This window comes from Nomascus leucogenys, chromosome 10 (genome assembly GCF_006542625.1).
Source record: "Nomascus leucogenys isolate Asia chromosome 10, Asia_NLE_v1, whole genome shotgun sequence".
NCBI lineage: Eukaryota > Metazoa > Chordata > Mammalia > Primates > Hylobatidae > Nomascus > Nomascus leucogenys.
Window position 1 is genome coordinate 59208831 of NC_044390.1, and position 21791 is coordinate 59230621.

At 44.6% G+C, this 21791-nt stretch overlaps 1 protein-coding gene and 1 pseudogene across 3 annotated transcripts; both read right to left on the reverse strand.

Moving 5' to 3' along the window:
* Positions 1-712: 712 nt before the first annotated feature.
* On the reverse strand, positions 713-1666 carry LOC115836972 (annotated as a pseudogene). Its single transcript, XR_004032010.1, has one exon. The product of XR_004032010.1 is annotated as a zinc finger protein 440-like (transcript).
* A 60-nt stretch (positions 1667-1726) lies between these two features.
* LOC100606853 (zinc finger protein 440) lies at positions 1727-20288 on the reverse strand. 2 transcript variants are annotated; one of them, XM_030820755.1, is made up of 4 exons: positions 20123-20288; positions 4297-4423; positions 4029-4089; positions 1727-3341 (listed from the first exon to the last, which is right to left on the reverse strand). In XM_030820755.1, exons 1-4 carry the CDS (start codon positions 20123-20125, stop codon positions 1745-1747), a joined length of 1788 nt encoding a protein of 595 aa, XP_030676615.1. In that variant the 5' UTR covers positions 20126-20288; the 3' UTR covers positions 1727-1744. The 2 variants fall into 2 exon arrangements, with proteins under 2 accessions (XP_030676615.1, XP_030676614.1); XM_030820754.1 differs by lacking the exon at positions 20123-20288 and having other exon boundaries at positions 4297-4719.
* Positions 20289-21791: the final 1503 nt, after the last annotated feature.

Below are 21791 nucleotides of genomic sequence, written 5' to 3' on the forward strand. Positions count from 1 at the left end.
AAACAAGGGCATTTTGTAACTATATTTCTAAATGTGATAGAGGAAAACATATTTCAAATCATGAACATGACCAAAATTTTTCTCTTCTTACCAATGTGACTTGTAATTCTCATACATCTCACAGTCATTTATGGCTTTTGGTCATATTTATCACTATGGTATATTACACACTTGCTGACGGCAGGTATGGCACTGCTGGTTTTTGGGAAGAAGGCACTCAGAGGTACATGAGGTAACTATTGGTATTATGACTGAATGAAAAATTAGGGTTGCAGCTGGGCATGATGGCTCATGTCTGTAATCCCAGCATTTTGGGAGGCCGAGGCGGGCAAATCATGAGGTCTGGAGTTCAAGACCAGCCTAGCCAATATGATGAAACCCCGTCTCTACTAAAAAATACAAAAAATTAGCCTGGCATGGTGGCGCACGCCTGTAGTCCCAGCTACTCAGGAGACTGAGGCAGGAGAATCGCTTGAACCCTGAAGGCAGAGGTTGCAGCAACCTGAGATCATGCCACTGCACTCCAGCCTGGGTGACAGAGTGAGATTCTTTCTGCGAAAAAAAAAAAAGAGGAGAAAAATTAGCGTTGAGATAAAAATGTAAGTACATAAGCATGAAAAGTAAAATTTCCGAATAAAAAGATGTCTGGCATTTTATCCACATGGTTATACTGACTCACAATTTCCAAATAATAATAATTTAACAGTATAAGTTTGATCTAATACATGACACCAATGGGATATTTTATTATAGCTTCTTATTTAAAAAGAATAACATTTGTTAGTATACATTTATTATAAAGTTAATTGTTTACATTCATTATCTGTATTCAAAGAATCTTGTCAGGTCTGAATGCTTTCCCATACTGCTTACATTCATAGGGTTTCTCTCCAGTGTGAGTCCTTCCATGCATTTGAAGGTGTGAGGCTGATCTGAAGGCTTTCCTACATTGCTTGCATTCATAGGGTTTCTCTCCCATGTGAGTCCTTTCATGATATTGAAAAGAAGTGGAAGAAATAAAGGCTTTCACACATTGCTTACACTGATAGGGTTTCTCCCTGGTGTGAGTTATTTCATGATATTGAAAAGAACTGGAAGAAGTGAAAGCTTTGCCACATTGCTTGCCTTCATAGGGTTTCCTTCCAGTGTGAGTCTTTTCATGTCTATGAAAGGAAGTAGGCAAGCTGAATGCTTTTCTGCGTTCTTTACATTCATAGAGTTTCTCTCCATTGTGTGTTCTTGCATGTATTCAAAGGATCTTGGCAGATATGAATGCTTTCCCACAATGCTTACATTCACAGGGCTTCTCTCCTCTGTGCATCCTTTCATGTATTTGCAAAGAAGAGAAATTATGGAACGCTTTTTCACATTTCTTAACATTCATAGGGTTTCTCTCCAGTGTGTGTCCTTTTATGAATTCGAAGATTTTTGACAGATCTGAAGGCTTTCCCACATTGCTTACATTCATAGGGTTTCTCTCCAGTGTGAGTCCTACCATGCTGTCAAAGGTGTGAGGTAGATCTGAAGGCTTTCCCACATTGCTTACACTCATAGGGGTTCTCTCCAGTGTGAGTCCTTTCATGATATTGAAAAGAAGTGAAAGAAACAAAGGCTTTCCCACATTACTTACACTCATAGGGTTTCTCTCCAGTGTAAGATTTTTCATGTATTTGAAATGACTTGGCAGAATAAAAGCCTTTCCCACATATCTTACATTTATAAGGTCTTTCTACAGAGTGCATTCTTATGTGTGTTTGTGTCCTTTCATGAATTCGAAGGTTCTGGGCAGATCCGAAGGGTTTCCCACATTCCTTACATTCATAGGGTTTCTCTCCATTGTGTGTCCTACCATGCATTCGAAGGTGTGGGGCAGATCTGAAGGCGTTCCGTCATTGCTTACACTCATAGGGTTTCTCTTCAGGGTGAGTCCTACCATGCATTCCAAGGATTGAGGCAGCTCTGAAGGCTTTCCCACATTGCTTGCATTTATAGGGCTTCTCTCCAGTGGGAGTCCTTTCATGATATCAAAAGGAACTGGAACTACTGAAGGACCTACTGAATGTTGCTTGCCTTCATAGAGTTTCTCTCCAGTGTGAGTTTTTTCATGTCTTTGAAATGATTTGGGACAATAAAAGCCTTTCCCACATATCTTACATTTATAACATCTTTCTCCAGAGTGTATTCTTATGTGTGTTTGTGTTCTTTCATGACTTTGAAGGTTATTCACATATCTGAAGGCTTTCCCACATTCCTTACATTCATAGGGCTTCTCTCCAGTGTGAGTCCTACTATGCACTCGAAGGTGTGAGGCAGATCTGAAGGCTTTCCCACATTGCTTACACTCATAGGGTTTCTCTCCAGTGTGAGTCCTTTCATGATATCGAAGGGAACTGGAATGAGGGAAGGCTTTACCACATTGCTTGCATTTATAGGGTTTCTTTCCACTGTGAATTTTTTCATGTCTTTGAAATGAATTGACAGAACAAAAGCCTTTTCCACATATCTTACATTCATAAGGTCTTTCTCCAGAGTGCAATCTTATGTGTATCTGAAAACTTGTAAGAGAGGATAATGCTTTCCCACACTGCTTACATTCATAAAGTTTTTTCCTAGAGTGGGTCCTTTCATGTATACGAACATAACGGGGACACGTGAATGCTTTTCCACATTCCTTACATTGATAAGCCTTCTCTCCCGTGTGACTCCTTTCATGTCTACGACAGGATCTGGGACTATGAAATGCTTTCCCACATTCCTGATATTCATAAGTCTTTTCTCCAGCGTGAGTTCTTTCATGTATTCGAAGGGTAGCAGAATAACTAAAGGATTTACCACATTGTTTACATTCATATGGTTTCTCTCCAGTGTGAGTTATTTCATGGATAAGATATAATCTGAGACAATGGAAAGCTTTCCCACAAAACTTACATTTATAAGGTCCATCCCCACTGTGCATTACCATGTGTCTTTGAATGCTTGGATGGGAAATAAAGGTTTTTCCACATTCTTTACAAGCATTGGGTTTCTCTCCAGTGTGATCCCTTTCTTGTGTTCTAAAGGAGGGGCGATATCTGAAGACTTTTTTAGGTTGTTGACACTTACATGGCTTTGGTCCATATTCCTGATATTCATATGCCTTGTGTCCAGTGTCACCTCTGATTTTCATATTAAAAGATGAGTTACCTAGGACAACTTCTCCACACACAAAGCTGTCACATGATTTTAATTCAGGAGAAGCTTTCTTCTCCTGGAAGTTCAGCCTGTCATCTGGAACCGGGGTAAAAGTTTCTCCACAATGACTGTCATCTTTAATTTCATTGACTTTCTCTTCTATGACACTCCTGTCAAAAATGAGAAGCACATTATGAAGGGTTTGTTTATAAGTACTTCTACATTAATCAACAAGTATTGCACTTGCATTTTTAACACTGACCATCAAAGTGTAGGCCTTCTGCCCTGTCTGAATTGTTTGAAGGTGACTGGACGACATATTCTATGAGGTGACCCAGCCATAACTATTATTTTAAAAAATGTTTATATGCGGCTTCTTAATACTCTTCCCATGTAAACTATTTTACAAATACTAAATACTCTGTGTCATTTTTCTTTTATTTCAGGGTCTTGTCCTCTTGCCCATGCTGGAGTGCAGTGATATCATCATAGCTTACTGCAGCCGTAACTGGCTCAAGTGATCCTCCTGCCTCAGCCTCCTGAGTAGCTGGGACTACAGACCACAATGCCCAGCTAATTTTTTGCTGTTGTTGATCTGCAGTCTCATTATGTTGCCCAGGCTGTTCTTGAACTGCTGGCCTCAAGCTATCCTCCTATCTACATTTCTCAAAGGATTGGGATTACAGGAGTGAGCCCACAGCCTAGGTCACATTTACATATATGTTTTTTGATCAAATATTCTAAAAATAAATGAATTTGATCCTGGACTTAGTTCTTTGTTTTACTTATTTTTAATGTATTGCCATATTCTAAGATTGTCTATAGAGACACTGCTTTGTCTTGTAAGTACAAATTACCTGAAGTTTCTCCTGGGGTTTTGGTACTCATATTCAATGTTCTTGTCTTTCCAACTTTTTCCTAAAATACAGACACAGAAAAAATAGTCCTGAGGCAGTATAAAATTGTGAAAAATTTACTAGATTCTATGCCCATGATTTACTGCAGCCATACCTCATTTATTCATCAAAGTATTTCCTGTCTATGTTCTAAATCACTCAACAGCATTCATGAGCTAGAAACACTGGTTCACTAATGGACTGAGGGAAGGAATATTGTCATCCTTACCTATAGAGGTCAGGTTCCTGAAAGTTTCCAGCATCACTTCCCTGTAGAGTTTCCTCTGGGAAATATCCAGCAAAGCCCACTCCTCCTGGGTGAAGTTCACAGCCACATCCTTAAAAGCCACTGCGTCCTGAAACATCTCACATGTGTAGAGGAGGATGGGTGAGAGTGACAGCACTGGGGGCCTAGACTCTATTCCCAAGAAGTTCTCAGGATGCCGTGGACTCCAAACATTTATTCCCTGCTTTGGTCATCAGATCCCTTTCTCCCTGTGTATACTTACTTTCTTCCATAAAGCAATTTTTTTTTTTTTCACTCTTGTTGCCCAGGCCACAGTGCAATGGCATGATCTCAGCTCACTGCTGGGGTTCCAGCACTTCTTCTTCCTCAGCCTCCTGAGTAGCTAAGATTACAGGCATGTGCCACCATATCTGGCTGGCTAATGTTGTATTTTTAGTAGAGACAGGGTTTCTCCATGTTGGTCAGGCTGCTGACCTCAGGTGATCCGCCTGCCTCAGGCTCCCAAAGTTCTGGGATTATAGGCATGAGTCACCATGCCCAGCTAGCAGTTGTTTATTTTTTTCAAGACAGCGTCTCATTCTGTTACCCAGGCTGGAGTGTAGTGGCACCATCTTGGCTCACTACAACCTCTTACTCCTGGGTTCATGCGATTCTCATGCCTCAGCCTCCTGAGTAGTTGAGGCCACAGGCATGTGCCACCACATCTGGCTAGTTCATAATGCAGTTGTGATGCTAGAACTGAACAAGGGGTAAAGCAACAGCAGGATAGGAAAATGTGTGTATTCACTGAACCCAGGGAGAAAAGTGAGTTGCTTGGGCTGTCCCTAATGTGTCTTTGGACTGTGGGTCTGTAGCACCTGTCATGATAGAGTCCTATGAATTCATATGCAGAACAAAGTTAACATTAGCAGTCCTGAGGCTGTGTATCCTTGAAAATGCCTGTTCCCAAAGTGTAATCTTTGATGATATTGTCAGAGGAAGCAGATAGCTAGCAAAGAGCAGGAGGGGGAGCCCCTGGGAAATCCCACAACCCCAGGGACCGCCCGAAACAGGCACGCTAGATATAAGCAGAGAGGAGGCTAATCACCTAGGTAGAAAGAAACTTCCATTATGATGCCCAGGAATCATTCACTTTGCAGTTATCCTGTCAAAATGTAGCTAGATAGATGCTGACAGGGCAAAGGGGACATTCCTAAGCAAAACCTGGCACCGTATGTACACAAGAGGGCAAACAAGAAACTCCTAAGAGATACCCAGGTGTCATAAGCACAGATTTAACCACTATATGACCTTCCTGAGGTGGCAGTAATGAGCAACGCAGCCACCCACATATCCACTGATGGCTGAATGGAAAAACAAAATGTGGTAAGCATATACATAAAATGGGATATTATTTACTCTTAGAAAATGACATCTTAGCCGGGCATGGTGGCTCACGCCTGTAATCCCAGCACTTTGGAAGGCCGAGGTGGGTGGATCACCTGAGGGTTGGAGTTCAAGATCAGCCTGACTAGCATGGAGAAACCCCATCTCTACCAAAAATACAAAATTAACCGGGTATGGTGGCGCGCACCTGTAAACCCAGCTACTCGGGAGGCTGAGGCAGGAGAATTGCTTGAACCTGGGAGGTGGAGGTTGTGGTGAGCCAAGATTGCACCATTGCACTCCATCCTGGGCAACAAGAGTGAAACTCCGATTCAAAAACAAAAAAAAGAAAAAAGAAAAAGAAAATAACATCTTGGCCTAAACTACAACATGCATGAAACCCTAGGATAATTGAAAAAAGCAAAATACAATAGAATTCATCTTAGAGAACTTATGTAGATTTGTCAAACTATCTCAACTGTACATGTAAAATTTCTTAAGCTGATGTTTCACATTTTGTTTTAAGATAAGTAATGATAATAAATCATGGTAGCAGCCAGGCATGATGGCTCATGCCTATAATCCCAGCACTTTGGGAGGTTGAGGTAGGTGGATCACTTGAGGTCGGCAGTTTGAGACCAGCCTGGCCAACGTGGTGGAACTCCATCTCTAAAAAATACAAACATTAGCCAGGCGTGGTGGCACATGCCTATAGTTACCGTTACTTGACAGGCTGATGCAGGAGAATCATTTGAATCTGGGAGGCGGAGGTTGCAGTGAGCCGAGATTGCGCCACTGCACTCCAGCCGGGGCAACAGAGTGAGACTCTATCTTTAAACAAACAAACAAAACAACACAAGAATGTCCTAACAGAGGCAGAAAAGGCATCTGAAAAGCCTTAACCAATTTATGCCTAGTGTTCCATTTTTGGAATGCTAAGCATGTGGGAGTTGTTTATATCCTACTGCTCAAGGTCATGGCCAAAGTCTGATTTTTCACACGTCGGCAATTCAAAAAAGTGCAACCTCCAGCATAAATGGGTTATCTCCTGATGATTAGAAACGCTCAATAAACTAAATATACAAGAGAAGATCCCATAAGATGACAAGAGAGGCAGTAGGAACATAGAAAAATCTACTATAAAGACATGTATTAAAAATGGAAACCCGGAGGTCGAGGCAGACAGATCGTTTGAGCCCTGCAGTTCGAGACCAGCCTGGGCAACACAAGGAGACCCCGTCTACATACTAAAGTAAAAAATTAGGCATGGTGGCACAAAACAAATGGTATTGAAACACCTGAATTAGCAAATGCAAAGAAATGAATTAGACACAGAACTGCACCTTTTACAAAACTACTTCCTAATGAAACATTTACTTAAATGGAAAATGCAAAACTCACAACTTCTTTCACACTTGTCAAAACCAAGACGACCTTAGATTTGGCAATAAGGTTTCACACACAACACAAAAAGCATGATCTGTGAATGAGAAAATTGATAAACTGGACTTCACTCAAAACAAAAATGTTTTGGAAAAGACTCTGTTAACAGAATAAAAAGACAGGCGGCAGACTGGGACAAAATATTTGCAGAACGTCTATCTGATCAAGGACTGGTACCCAAAAGGTATGAAGAACTCCTAAAATTCTGTAAGACAAAAAACCAACCAATCAAAAAATAAGCAAAAGGTCGGGCGCAGTGGCTCATGCCTTAATCCCAGCACTTTGGGAGGCAGAGATGGGTGGATCACCGAGGTCAGGAGTTTAAGACCAGCCTGACTAACATGGTGAAACCCCGTCTCTAGTAAAAATACAAAAATTAGCTGGGCCTGGTGGCGTGAGCCTGTAATCCCAGCTACTCAGGAGGCTGAGGCAGGAGAACCGATGGAACCCGGGAGACAGAGGTTGCCATGAGCCAAGATCACGCCACTGCCCTCTAGCCTGGGTGACAAAGCCAGACTCAGTCTCAAAAAAAAAAAGCCCAATCTTTCCAAGTATACCTCCCCCTAAAGAATGTAATTATGGCAAACAAACATATGACAGGATGCTCTACATTACACGTTATTAAAGACCAAATGAAAACAGGCTGGGTGCAGTGGCTCATGCATGTAATCCAGCCCTTGGGAAGCTGAGGCAGGTTGATCACCTGAGGTCAAAAGTTTGAGACCAGCCTGGCCAACATGGTGAAACTCTGTCTCTACTAATAATACAAACAGTGGCCATGTGTGGTGGTGTACACCTGTAATCCCAGCTACTCGGGAGTCTGAGTCAGGAGAATCGCTTAAACCCGGGAGGCAGAGGCTGCAGTGAGCTGAGATCGCACCATTGTACTCTGGTCTGGGCAACAAGAATATGAAACTCCTTCTCCAAGAAAAAAAAAAGGAAAACAACAACGGAGCAGCAGCAAACACCTGGAGGAGTAGCTAAAATCCAAACACTGACACTTCCAAATGCTGGAGCCAGTGAACTCTCCTTCACCACGGATGTGAATGGAAAATTCTACAGCCAGTTTGGAAGACAGTCTGCGGAGGTCTGAAGAAAATAGCATGGTCTTACTGATTCAGTAGTCTCATTCCTACATATTGACTCAAATGAACTGAAAACTGATGTCCACAGAAAAGTCCTCCCACAAATGTTTTTAGCAGCCTTACTCATAACTGCCAAAAACTAGAATCAAACAAGGTGAGTCTTAAAAAAAAAAAAAAATAGACAAGGTCTCACACTGTACCTACCAGGCTGTTCTCTAACTTCTGGCCTTAAGCAATCTCATCTCAGTCTCCCATGTGCTGGGAACTCAGGGATGAGGCGTCACACCAGGCTCAAGATGAGCCTTTCAATAGGTGAATAAAGAAACAAACTATGGTAACATCCGTACAATAGAATGTTACTCAGTGATGAAAGAAAATGAGTGGCCCTGGCCAGGTGCGGTGGCTCACGCCTGTAATCCCAGCACTTTGGGAGGCCGAGGTGGGTGGATCACCTGAGGTCAGGAGTTCGAGACCAGTCTCAACATGGAGAAACCCCGTCTCTACTAAAAATACAAAATTAGCCGGGCGTGGTGGTGTATGCCTGTAATCCCAACTACTCGGGAGGCTGAGGCAGGAGAATTGCTTGAATCTGGGAGGCGGACGTTGCCGTGAGCCAAGATCGCGCCATTGAACTCAGGCCTGGGCAACAAGAGCGAAACTCCGTCTCAAAAAAAAAAAAGAAAAAAAAGAAAATGAGTGGCCGGACATGGTGGCTCACAAGTGGAATTCAGGCACTTTGGGAAGCTGAGGCGGGAGGATCACCTGAGCTGGGGAGTTTGAGACCCTGTCTCTCACAAAACAAAAAATAAAAAATAAATGAGTTGTCAAGCAACAAAGGTATCGAGAGACCTTCAAAGCATATTTTTACATGAAAGAAGCAAGTCTGAAATGGCCACTTACAGCATCATTCCAAATATGTGACATTCTGGAAAATGCAAAACACTAGAGGCAGGAACATCATCATTTGTTGCCAGGGATAAACAGGGGTGGCAAAAGAGGGAGGGGAGAGGTATCATTAGAAGGAGCACAGGGGATTTTGAAGGCAGTAAAACACGTCTGTATAAGACTGTGATGGTGGATACATGACACATGTAGTTGTCTTAAACCACAGAACACAAAGAGTGAAGTTTAACGTAAAAGATGGACTTTAGGTAATAATAACGTTGGCTTCTTCAATTCCCGTCATGTTCACATGTAATATATTCTTGCATCAGTTGCAGGATACACTACACAAAGTCAGTATGGTTTCTTTGGTTTCAAACAGCTTTTTAAAAAATTTTTAATTTTTGGAAACAGGGTCTTGCTATGTTGCCTAGGCTGGCCTCCAACTCCTGAGTCCAAGCTATCCTCCTGCTTTGGCCTCCCTAAGTGGCAGGATTACAGGTATGAGGCTCAGCACCTGGCCAGTCAAGATGTTTAAAATAGGGGGAACTATGCTGGGTGCAGTGGCTCACACCTGTAATCTCAGCACTTTGGGAGGCTGAGGTGGGAGAATCACAAGGTCAGGAGTTCAAGACCAGCCTGGTCAATATGGTGAAACCCTCTCTCTACTAAAAAATACAGAAATTAGTTGGGTGTGGTGGTGTGCGCCTGTATTCCCAGCTACTCGGGAGGCTGAGGCAGAAGAACTGCTAGAACCCAGGAGGTGGAGGTTGCAGTGAGCTGAGATCATGCCACTGCACTCCAGCCTGGGCAACAGAGCAAGATTCTGTCTCAAAAAAAAAAAAAAAAAAGGGTGGTGGGGGGAACTATGAGTCTGGAAGAAAAATGCTGGAACTCTGTGGATTATCTGCTCAATGTTTTGGGGAAACAACCACTGTTCTAAATAATAAAATCCATTAAATAAGAAAGTGAATTAACTATCATTCTATATAAGGTTCATAACTGAGTTAAAATAAAATCCGATATAAAATATCACATATTTGTTATCATTTGCACAAAAAACATGCAAAAATAAAACATACTGATGAGGATGCACACCCAGGTTGAGAAAGTATAAGGAAAAGTAAGGCAGTTATCTTATTCCCAATACTGGCTCCATCATTATTTGGATTCATTGTGCAATTCTTTTACATATTTTTTGCATATGTAATATTTTTAGTAAGTTTCTAGAATGCACACTCTATACAGAAATAAATCTCAGCAAATTTTAATTATCAGCAACAATCTGCTGAATGTAATTTTTAAAAGACAGCATACCCTATTGAAACTAATTTTCTTTTTTCTTTTCTTTTTTTGTTTTTGAAACATGTCTCACTCTGTTGCCCAGGCTGGAGTGTAGTGTTGCAATCATAGCTCACTGCAGCCTCGAACTCTTAGGCTTAACAGATCCTTCTACCTCAGCCTCCTGAGTACCTGGGACTACAGGCACACATCACAATGCCGAGGTAATTTTTTGTACAGGCAAAGTTTGCCATGTTGCCAACGCTGGAATAATCTTTTTATTTTTATTTTTTTGAGATGGAGTTTCACTCTTGTTGCCCAGGCTGGAGTGCAATGGCACGATCTTGGCTCACCACAACCTTGGCCTCCTGGGTTCAAGTGATTCTCCCGCCTCAGCCTCCCGAATAGCTAGGATTACAGGCATGTGCCACCAGGCCTGGCTAATTTTGTATTTTTAGTAGAGACAGGGCTTCTCCATGTTTGTCAGGCTGGTCTCGAACTCCTGACCTCAGGTGATCTGCCCACCTCGGCCTCCCAAATATTGGGATTACAGGCATGAGCCACCATGCCCAGCCACTAATTTCTATTAAAACTAATTTTCTTGAAGTCCAAAAAAGTCTCAGGAAGGATATAAAATGATTATTATGCAAAAAGTCTACACTGAAAAACATCAATATAAAATGAAATAAATGGAAAAATGTCATGTGTCCTTAAAAGGAGATTAAATAGCACTATGATGTAACCTCTCTGAAATATGACTACAGTTATATTTTAGTCCATGAAATTTACAAGGCAGTTTGTTTTTTTCACTAAAATTAAGAAAAAACTACTTCTAAAAACTGAAATACAAGACAGTGACTAAGAATAGCCAAGATGCTCTATAGAATATGGTTGGGGGTGTTATGGTGTGAATATTTGCATCACTCCAAAAAAATCACACATTAATAACCTACCCCCCAACATAGTATTAGAAGCTGACATCTCTGATAATTAGGATTAGATGACAGCATAAGAGTCGATCCTTTCTGAATGAGATTAGTGGTCTTATAACAAGACACAGGAGAGCCGGCTTCCTCTCTTTTCTGTCACGTGAAGAAACACAAGAAGATGACCATCTGCAAACCAGGAAGCGGGCCCTTGCCAGACACTAGATCTGCCAACTTCCTGAACATGGACTTCACAACCTCAAGAACTGCCAGAAAGAAATGTTTATTCTTCAAGTCACCCAGTCTATGGTACTAATTAAGAGAAAATGGTATTATCAGAGAGATGGAAAGATAGACCAATGGAAAACAGCAAATTGTGAAACCAGGGCATCTTTTTTTTTTTTTTTAACGGAGTTTCACTCTTGTTGCCCAGGCTGGGGAGCAATGGTGTGATCTTGGCTCACTGCAACCTCCACCTCCCAGGTTCTCGTGATTCTCCTGTTTCAGCCTCCCGAGTAGCTGGGATTACAGCCATGTACCACCACGCTTGGCTAATTTTGTACTTTTAGTAGAGACAGGGTTTCACCATATTGGTCAGGCTGATCTTGAACTCCTGACCTCGGGTGTTCCGCCCGCCTCAGCCTCCCAAAGTGCTGGGATTACAGGCGTGAGCCACCGTGCCCAGTCTGGGCATCTTTTTAAGGTAATGTGAAACTATGACAAACCAGGTATTGCCAGCAAATGATACAAGTGGTGAACACTTAACAGAAAAATCAGGGACAAATGGTTATCCACAGGAGAATAATCAATCTACTACCTATCATCTCCACATACAATAATTTAATTAATTCTAGAGTTGCCTGTTATACTGAGTTCTTATATGTTACCTTAGCATACATTTTCTTTATGGACTTAACTTTCTCATAACGGAAGAAAACTTTATTCAAACTCAACAGAGTTTCCAGTTCTCCACTTTCTCCCAGTTCCTTCATGTGGTCAACTCACATATATTTCTTACACAACTGCATTCTGGTAACCACCTCCCTGTGGGACAGCTACATATAACCAATTTGACTTGTCCCACTGACCCTTACACCCCAAATGGATGGCACAAACCACCTCTTAACCACAGTGCGACTTCACAGAACTAGTGCCTGCTTGCTCTAAATCCACCAGAACAACTCCCTGAGAGACACCTCCTTAGTCAATTCCCTGGACCCCAAGAAATGCTTTGGCCCACAGGTCCCTCTCTGTCTTGCTCCCCACCTGCTGGTTGAATGTGCATCCTAGATGTTCCCCCCACTCTGTGTTGCCCTGCAGCTGTGCTGCCCTCATCTCCTGGGATTGTGAGCCATGCACTGTATGTCATGGGCTTTGTTGAGTTGCCTCTTCTGTGTCTCACTGACCTACGCAATCATTCTTGGATTTGGCTCTAGTGAAAAATGCAATGTAAAGTTAATTTGAAACACTCAAGCTGCAATCTATGAACAATTCTTTACAAGGGACAAGCCCACAGGGAGCAGTGCTGGCTGGAACACAGTGATGTCTCACACATGTGTCAGCACAGGTCACCCTATCACATGAGACATCTCTCTACCCCCATCCTCCTCACTGAAGAGCTCAATAACTACTTTCCACCAACACTGCACTATACCCCCCGTGTACCCCCTTTCATATTCTGATTGGCAGGCTACTGGTCCACCCTGCTGGGGTGGGCTTTCCTTGTTTTTGGGGTTTTGTCTCCCTTCACAGTTGACACAATCCAGAGGACAGGAATCATTTCTCTTTTCTCTCAATAGCACCATCCAACTGGCTGACCAGCTATGTGTCTCCAAGTTCAGGAAACTGGGGTTTGGAAAGAAAAGCTGAGCATCTCAAAGGGTTGGCTATCTAGATGCAGAGTATACTAGGAGTCTCCTTCCACCATACGGCATTCAGCTGCTCTCTTGGGAGTCCCCATTCTCCTACCTCAGTCTGTCCCCTGGGAGGAGTGACTCAGGGGCTGATACTCACTAGACCCTCCAAGAGACATGGCAGCTGTGGGCCTATCAGGTCACCCCAATTCTGCCATCCAGGACCAAGAAAACATAGGAGAGTGCGCTGAAGACACAATACCCTTTGAAGTTTCCAAAGGGGAGCCTCAACCAAAAGACAATCTGATAAAATCTGTTTCCAGAACAGATGAAAGGAGGAGAAGCATGCATATTTTGACAGGAGAGTGTCTAGTGGTGATTCTCTGAACATTTCACATGAGAGGAAAGGAGAAGTGCTCAATGACTATTTCCCACCAACACTGCATTGTGTCCCCTGTGTACCCCGACGTATATTTTGCTTTGCAGGCTATTGCTCCACTCCGTTGAAGTGGCCTTTCCTTGTCTTTTGGGATAGTTCTCTCTTCACAGATGAGACAATCCAGAAGATAGGAATCATTTCTCCTTTTCCTCAATAGCAACATCCAATTGGCTGACGGCCATGTGTCTCCAATGAATGGAAAGTGGAGTTGGGAGAGAGAAGCTGAGCACCCCAAGAATTGGTTATGTAGATGAAGAGTATACCAGCATCTCCTCCACCATTAGTCATTCAGCTGCTCCCTCAGGAGGCCCCACTCCCCTAGGCACTGATACCCACTAGACCCTCCAGGAGACAGGGCAGTCGTGGGGATTTTGAGTCATCCCCAGGCAGTTCTAAAACCCAAAACCTGGAAAAGACAGGAGGGTGTAGGGCCGGGCACAGTGGCCGGATTACACCTGTAATCCCAGCACTTTGGGAGGCCGAGGCGGGCGGATCACAAGGTCAGGAGTTCGAGAACATCCTGGCTAACACGGTGAAACCCCGTCTCTACAAAAAATACAAAAAAAATTAGCCAGGCATGGTGGCGGGCGCCTGTAGTCCCAGCTACTCGGGAGGCTGAGGCAGGAGAATGGCATGAACCCGGGAAGCAGAGTTTGCAGTGAGCTGAGATCGTGCCACTGCACTCCAGCCTGGGCAACAGAGTGAGACTCTGTCTCAAAAACAAACAAACAAACAAACAAAAAAAGGATACAAGGGTGTATTGAAGACACAGCACCCTGTAAAGTTTCCACAAAGGAACCTCATCCCAAAGACATCCTGATAAGGTGACTGTGTCTAGGAAAGATGAAAGGAGGAGAGGCAGAAAGGTTTTTTCGGGAAAATGTCTAGCGGTTATCTCTGCTTTCCTCTCATGTGAAATGTTCAGACACAGATTTTACTGCAAGCCCTTGAAGAGTTACGCTGTGGTATGAGGGTAGAGGATTTGAGGCCCTGCATCCCATATATTTGGAAATTGTAGTGGGAAACCACTCACCCTGGAAAGTGTGAAAAAATTTAAATAAGAAGCAATGAGACCAAACTGTGTGTAGTGTCCTAAGGTCCCACCTAAGGACACTAAAATCAAATTTAAATAAAATGCTTGAAAATTACTAATTTATAGAGAAATGAAATTTATGCTTAATTAGGCACAATCCACCAATTAACCTGTGATTACATGACTAGAAATCTTCTACCTATATAGGCTGTGTGAATGAGTAAGTCAGGCTAGGTGTGGTGGCTCACTCCTGTAATCCCAACACTTTGGAAGCCCAGGGCGGACGGATCACTTGAGGCCAGGAGTTCGAGGCCAGCCTGGCCAACATGGTGAAACCCCCACCTTTACTAATAATATAAAAATTAGCCAAGTGTGGTGGTACGCACCTGTAATCCCAGATACTTGGGAGGCTGAGGCAGGAGAATTACTTTAACCCAGGAGGCGGAGGCTGTGGTGGGCCGAGATGGTGCCACCGTGCTCCAGCCTGGGTGACAGAGTGAGATCCTGTCTCAAAAAAAATAAACAAACAAACAAACAAAACACAAGTAATTAAAAAATTTAATCTGGTGGATCTCTAAATTATCTTCAAGCAATGTGATCATGGAGTTGAGTCACCTGACACACAGCTTTTACATAGCCAGCTGGAACCCTCCTTTCCCTGATTACAGATTCGCCTTCTTTCTTACCTATACTGTTTTGTAAAATGTTGTAAATGACTGAAGGAAAACAGGAAAGACCCTTTCCCTCGTCACTATTTTTTTAAAATTTACTATGATTTTCATAATTGAGATGGGGGCCTCACTATGTTGCCCAGGCTGGTCTTGAACTCCTGAGATCAAGCCATCCACCTGCCTTGGCCTCCCAAAGTGCTGGGATTACAGGTGTGAGCCATCCCACTGCACCCCTCTTCACTACTAATCTCTCTAGTAGACTAACTTCCCTCTTAACTTTCTCACACAAAGACTTCACGGCTATCACATTGTCTTCAGCTGGAATGTTAAATTCACTCTTAAATTGAAAAGGAAATAAAAACTAGCTATAAAGAAAACAAGCTCTGGGGGAAAAGAAACCATAATAAATTAGGTTGTTAGCCAGGTGCAGTGGCTCACGCCTGTAATCCCAGCTATTTTGGTAGCCAAAGAAGGAAGACTGAGGCCAGTAGCTAGAGACCAGCCTGAGCAACGTATTGGGACCCCACCTCTGTAAAAAATAAAAAAATTAGCCAGGTGTGCTGGTGGGCGACTATAGTCTCAGCTACTTGGGAGGCGGAGGTGCTTGAGCCGGGGAGGTCAAGGCTGCAGTAAGCCATGATCGCACCACTGCTCCAGCCGGGGCCACAGAGCAAGACATTGTCTCAATAATAATAATAATAATAATAATAATAATAATAATAATAATAATAATAAAATTGTTGTACCTCATACATCAGCCTTCTATGGAAAATGTAATCCTGTTATATTTATTTGCCTTTTGCCTATATAAGTGTTAGGGAAGCAGGTGCCTAGGGGAGCCAGAGTAACACCAATTTAATTTCAGCTCCATCTTGAGACTAACAAGAAACACTCCTTGCCAGTCACAGCCCATGATCATAAAATGTTTCCCATGAAGGAGACAGCCTGAAGATGCCTGCAAGTATCCTTACACTCCCACAACAACAGAATGTCCAGATGTCCCAATACTCATAATAATATGTGCTTTCAAGATAATTATAGTTTTTTTTGTTTCGTTAGTTTTTTTTTTGAGACGGAGTTTCACTCTTGTTGCCCAAGCTGGAGTGCAATGGCGCAATCGCGGCTCACTGAGACCTCTGCCTCCCGAGTTCAAGCGATTCTCTTGTCTCAGCCTCCCGAGTAGCTGGGATTACAGGCACATGCCACCATGCCCAGTTAATTTTTTTTGTATTTTTAGTAGAGACAGGGTTTCATCCGGCTGGTATCGAATCCCTGACCTCAGGTGATCCGCCCGCCTTGGCCTCCCAAAGTGCTGGGATTACAGGCGTGAGCCACCACACTTGGCCTGATATGTTTTAATGCACTTGTGCACTAAAATGTAAAGGATAGTTTTCTTTAAATCAACAGAGTAATAAACTTTGTGACGCTGTCAGCCCACACACACGTAGGCACAGCTCAGTTTAGTCTTTACATAGACAAGATCCCTACATAACAAAAACTTAAAGACAGTACATTCCTCCACTTGCTTTATGAGGATGCCCTACTCTGTAACAGAGAGGCTTTCTTTCTTTCTTTATTTCCTTTTTTTTTTTTTTTTAAATAGAGACAGGGTCTCACTGTGTTGGCCAGGTTGGTCTTGAACTTTTTCTTGTTTGTTTATTTTGTTTTTGGTTTTTTCAGATGGGGTCTCACTCTGTTACCCAGGCTGGAGTGCAGTGGCATGTCCTCGGCTGGGCTGCAACCTCTGCCTCCCGGGTTCAAGTGATTGTCCCACCTCAGCCTCCCGAGTACCTGGGACTACAGGTGCAGGCCACCACACCTGGCTAATTTTTGTTATTTTTGGAAGAGATGGGGTTTTGCTATATTGCCCAGGCTGGTCTCAAACTCCTGACCTCAAGTGATCCTCCCACCTCGGCCTCCCAAAGTGCTTAGATTACAGGCCTAAGCCATCATGCTGGCCCAGAGTAGTTTTCAATAAACTCTCTTTGCACTGCACTTTGCGACTCCTCTTGAATTCCTTCCTGTGTGAGATCCAAGAACTCTCTTGGGATCTGATCAGGACCTCTTTTCCCAGTAATATAAGCAAGAACTTAACTTCCAATTTTGGAGTACTGAGTCCATTTCTCTGGAGTCTGTGTTTTTCCCAAATGGGCCATTGCTATCTTTTTGCTTGAATAAACTCTTCCAGTTGAAATCTGAAACTTTCGATTATTTCGGGTTGACAAGTCCAAATAAGGTGACTGCATCTCTACAACCAATCAAGCATTTATCTGGTTTGTCTCCTCGTGTACCTTATAAAAGCCGAGCCTTCAACCTGTAAACTAAAAATAAAAATGTATCTTCTGGCCTGGTGAAGTGGCTCACACATGTAATCCCAGCATTTTGGGAGGCCGAGGCTGGTGGATCACTTGAGGTCAGAAGTTCAAGAACAGCCTGGCCAACATAGTGAAACCCCATCTCTACTAAAAATACAAAAATTAGCTGGGGGTGGTGGCACATGCCTGTAATCCCAGCTACTCGGGAAGCTGAGGCAGGAGAATCGCTTGAACCCGGAAGGTGGAGGTTGCAGTAAGCCAAGATAGAGCCACTGCACACCAGCCTGGGCGAAAGAAGGAGACTCTGTCTCAAACAAAAACAAAAACAAACAAAGTACCTTTCCAGCTAAGTGAAGTGACTGGCTCTTGGCCAACAGGACCCCCAAAAAACCCTGAAAATTGAGTGCCTCTGTATGACAGGATGGGAGGTGAGACAGGTCTCCTTTATAGCCTCTCCCTTTAGGAGTTTAGATGCAGCAACTGACGCACATTCATGTAAAAATAGATATCATCAGAATGGAAAAACAAACTCCTTGTGGCAAGATGATACTAACTTACAAACAAGACCTAAGGCCACGCAAGGCAAGGGTAAAGTTATGCCTTAGAATTCATAAAATCTGGAGAAACAGGTCTGTTTTTTGGCTGGGATGGAATCAAGTGGCAGATAACAGACCCCCTTCCTTCAGCATTCCTTCCTACCTCCTCCAAACTTCAGACAAAGCTTCACTCTCAACCAGCTGCCACCTACAGAATCTCTCAACCACCAGTGCCTTCTAACCCCCCTTCCACAGGTCCCACCCTTTCTGCCAATGGAACTTACACCTTTCAGGCACTGATTCATGATTTTCCCTGCAATTCCTGTCTCTCTGAAATGAATAAAACCAAACTGTCTTGAGCTGCCTCAGGACCACTTACTCCAGGCTGCTTGGGGTTGTGTTTCCCTTGGCCAAGGGCTCTCCTATTCCGCTCCTAATAAACTTCTTTATTTTACATAGCTTGGCTTTTTCCGTTGACAAACTACAAGCCAGGACTGGGTATTTCTCATTCGTGAATCGTTGTTGTTGTTGTTTTGAGACGGAGTCTCGCTCTGTTGCCCAGGCTGGAGTGACACGGTCTTGGCTCACTGCAACCCCTGCCTCCTGGGTTCAAGTGATTCTCCTGCCTCAGCCTCCCAAGTAGCTGGGATTACAGGCACGCGCCACCATACCCAGCTAATTTTTGTATTTTTATTAGAGATGGGGTTTCACCATGTTGGCCAGGCTGGTCTTGAACTCTTGACCTCGTGATCCGCCCACCTCGGCCTCCCAAAGTGCTGGGATTACAGGCGTGAGCCACTGCACCCGGCCCTAAACTCTTTAATTGTTAACGTACCTCAGTTTAATTTTTAACAGAAAAAAGTGGGCACTGGGGACCCCAAAGACCGCTGCTCCTCCCACAAGAACCTGTCAGAGATGATAAATTCCTTTTCTAAAAGCTTTAGTTTGCTGTTCTTTGTTTCTTGAGACCGACTTCCTTGTCTCCTAGCTACCTGTTCTGTAAACAACCTTCCTGATTTTGCCGTGCCCAGACAAGTCCAGATATGCTTTCCCGCCTAGTAACAGACAGTCGCTGTTCCTTCCCGTCTCATAGACCCTATTTAATTTGCGTGTGTGTGTGTGTGTGTGTGTGTGGTGTGTGTGTGATGGAGTTGCCCAGTTGTCTTGCTCTGTTGCCCAGGTTGGAGTGCAGTGGCGCGATCTTGGTTCACTACAAGCTCCGCCTCCCGGGTTCACGCTATTCTCCTGCCTCAGCCTCCCAGAGTAGCTGCGACTACAGGTGCCCGCCACCACGCCCAGCTAATTTTTTGTATTTTTAGTAGAGACCGGGTTTCACCGTGTTAGCCAGGGATGGTCTCCATCTCCTGATCTCGTGATCCGCCTGCCTCGGCCTCCCAAAGTGCTGGGGTTACAGGCGTGACCCACCGCGCCCGGCCAGACCCTATTTAATTTTAAACCTTAGCCAATCGAGTTAGCTTAGATTGTGAGGTCCAACCCTAGCCAATGAGGAAAGGACACAGAAGTGCTAGGAACTGTGTTAAGGAGAAAAACCCCTGCCCTACCCCGCTCGGTGTGCTCTTGTGACTGGCGCAAGCTGCATCCTTGTGTAGAAATAAATTTGCCTTGCTGAGGAATTTTCTGCCTAGATGCTGGTTTTCTTTGCGGCACTGGGTACTTGTTTCTAACAAACCCCACGCCCGAGGCGGGATCCCCCCATATCCCTCCCGTGGCCCCCGCATAATGTGGGGAGACATGGACCTGCCCAGATTGGGATCCGGGGCCGGGGCCTCAGTCACCGTGAAGGGACGGGACAGGAGGCCCGGGGTCCCGGCTGCCGGCCCAGCCCCACCCTGCGACCGAGGGGATTCGCGTCCCAGACCCCGGAGTCGCCGCGTGGAGGCCCGGGTCCCGCCTCAGCCGGTTCCGGCCGATTCCAGCCCCTCTCCCAGTCGCCCTGACGCCAGCCCCTTCACACACACCATTTCTCGGCTTCCAGGGTGTTCCGGCGTCCTCTGCGTGGCTTCCGCGACTAGTGTAGGTGACAGTGCAGGTTACAGAGCAACAGAGCTCTGGTGGAGGCACCTAGTCCCTCTCGGAGCAAGAAAGCCGAGATCCCGACCGCAGTCGGCGCAGCACTAAAGGAATGGACGGAGGGCGACTGTCCCTTCCCCCTTCCCCGGATGGACAGTTGACAGGGCCCCGCCCCAGCACCCCTGATTGGATGGGGCGCCAGGCCCCGCCTCCTCCGTCCTGAGTGACAGCAGAAGCCCTGGGTAACCGGGTCCTGCAGATCATGTCTGACTTGTTCTGGCCACAGCGTCTCTAAGCGAGCAGCCTCTCTAAGCGAACAGCCTCTCTAAGCGAGCAGCCTCTCTAAGCGAACAGCCTGAGCGAGCGCCTTCCTTGCGCCCTGGTCATCAGATATATGCATTTCAAGGCGACTTGCTCCTTATTGTTAGAAGAGGCACTGTTAGCTTCCTCATTCAAGAGGCTGTCCCTGCTCCTTCCTTCTGCAAGGGATCACAAGTGTGTGCAGGGCATTTCAGACTCAGTGTTCAGTGGAGAGATATGCTTGCCTTAGAGCAGAAGGGGAGCCCAGACCAGGCAAGGCACGACTGCACCAGGAGAGAGAGGCAGATGTCTTCCAGGGTGCGGGAAATGGGATGAGGCATGGCCAAGGCTTCCTCACACTGCTATGGACTGCAGCAAGGTTTTCCTTGTAAGGGAGCTAACCAAGCCAGAACTTATTAAATATTTAGAGGCTCTCAGTACTATGTATATCTATCCCTGGTGCATTGATAGTGACTGAAGACCCATTTTTCAGGACATGCTGTGTAGGACTGAGCCAGGGAACATGATATAGCATGGCACTTTTATCTCACATATAACCCCCAAGGAGCAGGGTTAACTGAAATGAAAGATGGTCTCAGGGGAAGCTGTAAATGAGAAATTCTGTCATAGAAATTATGACTTAGGCAGGCCGGGTGCGGTGTCTCATGCCTGTAATCCCAGCACTTTGAGAGGCTGAGGCAGGTGGATCACGAGGTCAGGAGTTCAAGACCAGCCTGGCCAAAATGGTGAAACCTCTCTCTACTAAAAATACAAATATTAGCCAGGAATGGTGGTTCATGCCTGTAATCCCAGCTACTTGAAAGGCTGAGGCAGGAGAATTGCTTAAACCAGGAGGCAGAGGTTGCAATGAGCCAAGATCATGCCACTGCATTCCAGCCTGAGACAGAGTGAGACTCCGTCTCAAAAAATATATATATATTTTAGCCATCTTTTTTTGAGATGGGGTCTCACTCTGTCGCCCAAGCTGGAGTGCAGTGGTGCGATCACTGCTCACTGCAGCCTCAACCTCCCAGGCTCAAGCAATCCTCCCACCTCAGCCTCCTAAGTAGGTGGGACTACAAGTGCGTGCCACCATGCCTGGCTAGTTTTTTTATTTTTGGTAGAGATGGGGTCTCATTTGGTTGTTCAGGTTGATCTCAAACTCCTGAGCTTAAGTGATCCTCCAGCCTCAGCCTCCCAAAGTGTTGGGATTACAGGTGTGAGCCTGGCCTCTTGGGCATCTTCATTGCTCCACACCTTACAATGATAAATTCAATATTCCGTGAATATTGCCTGGAGAAATTAGCACAGCCATAA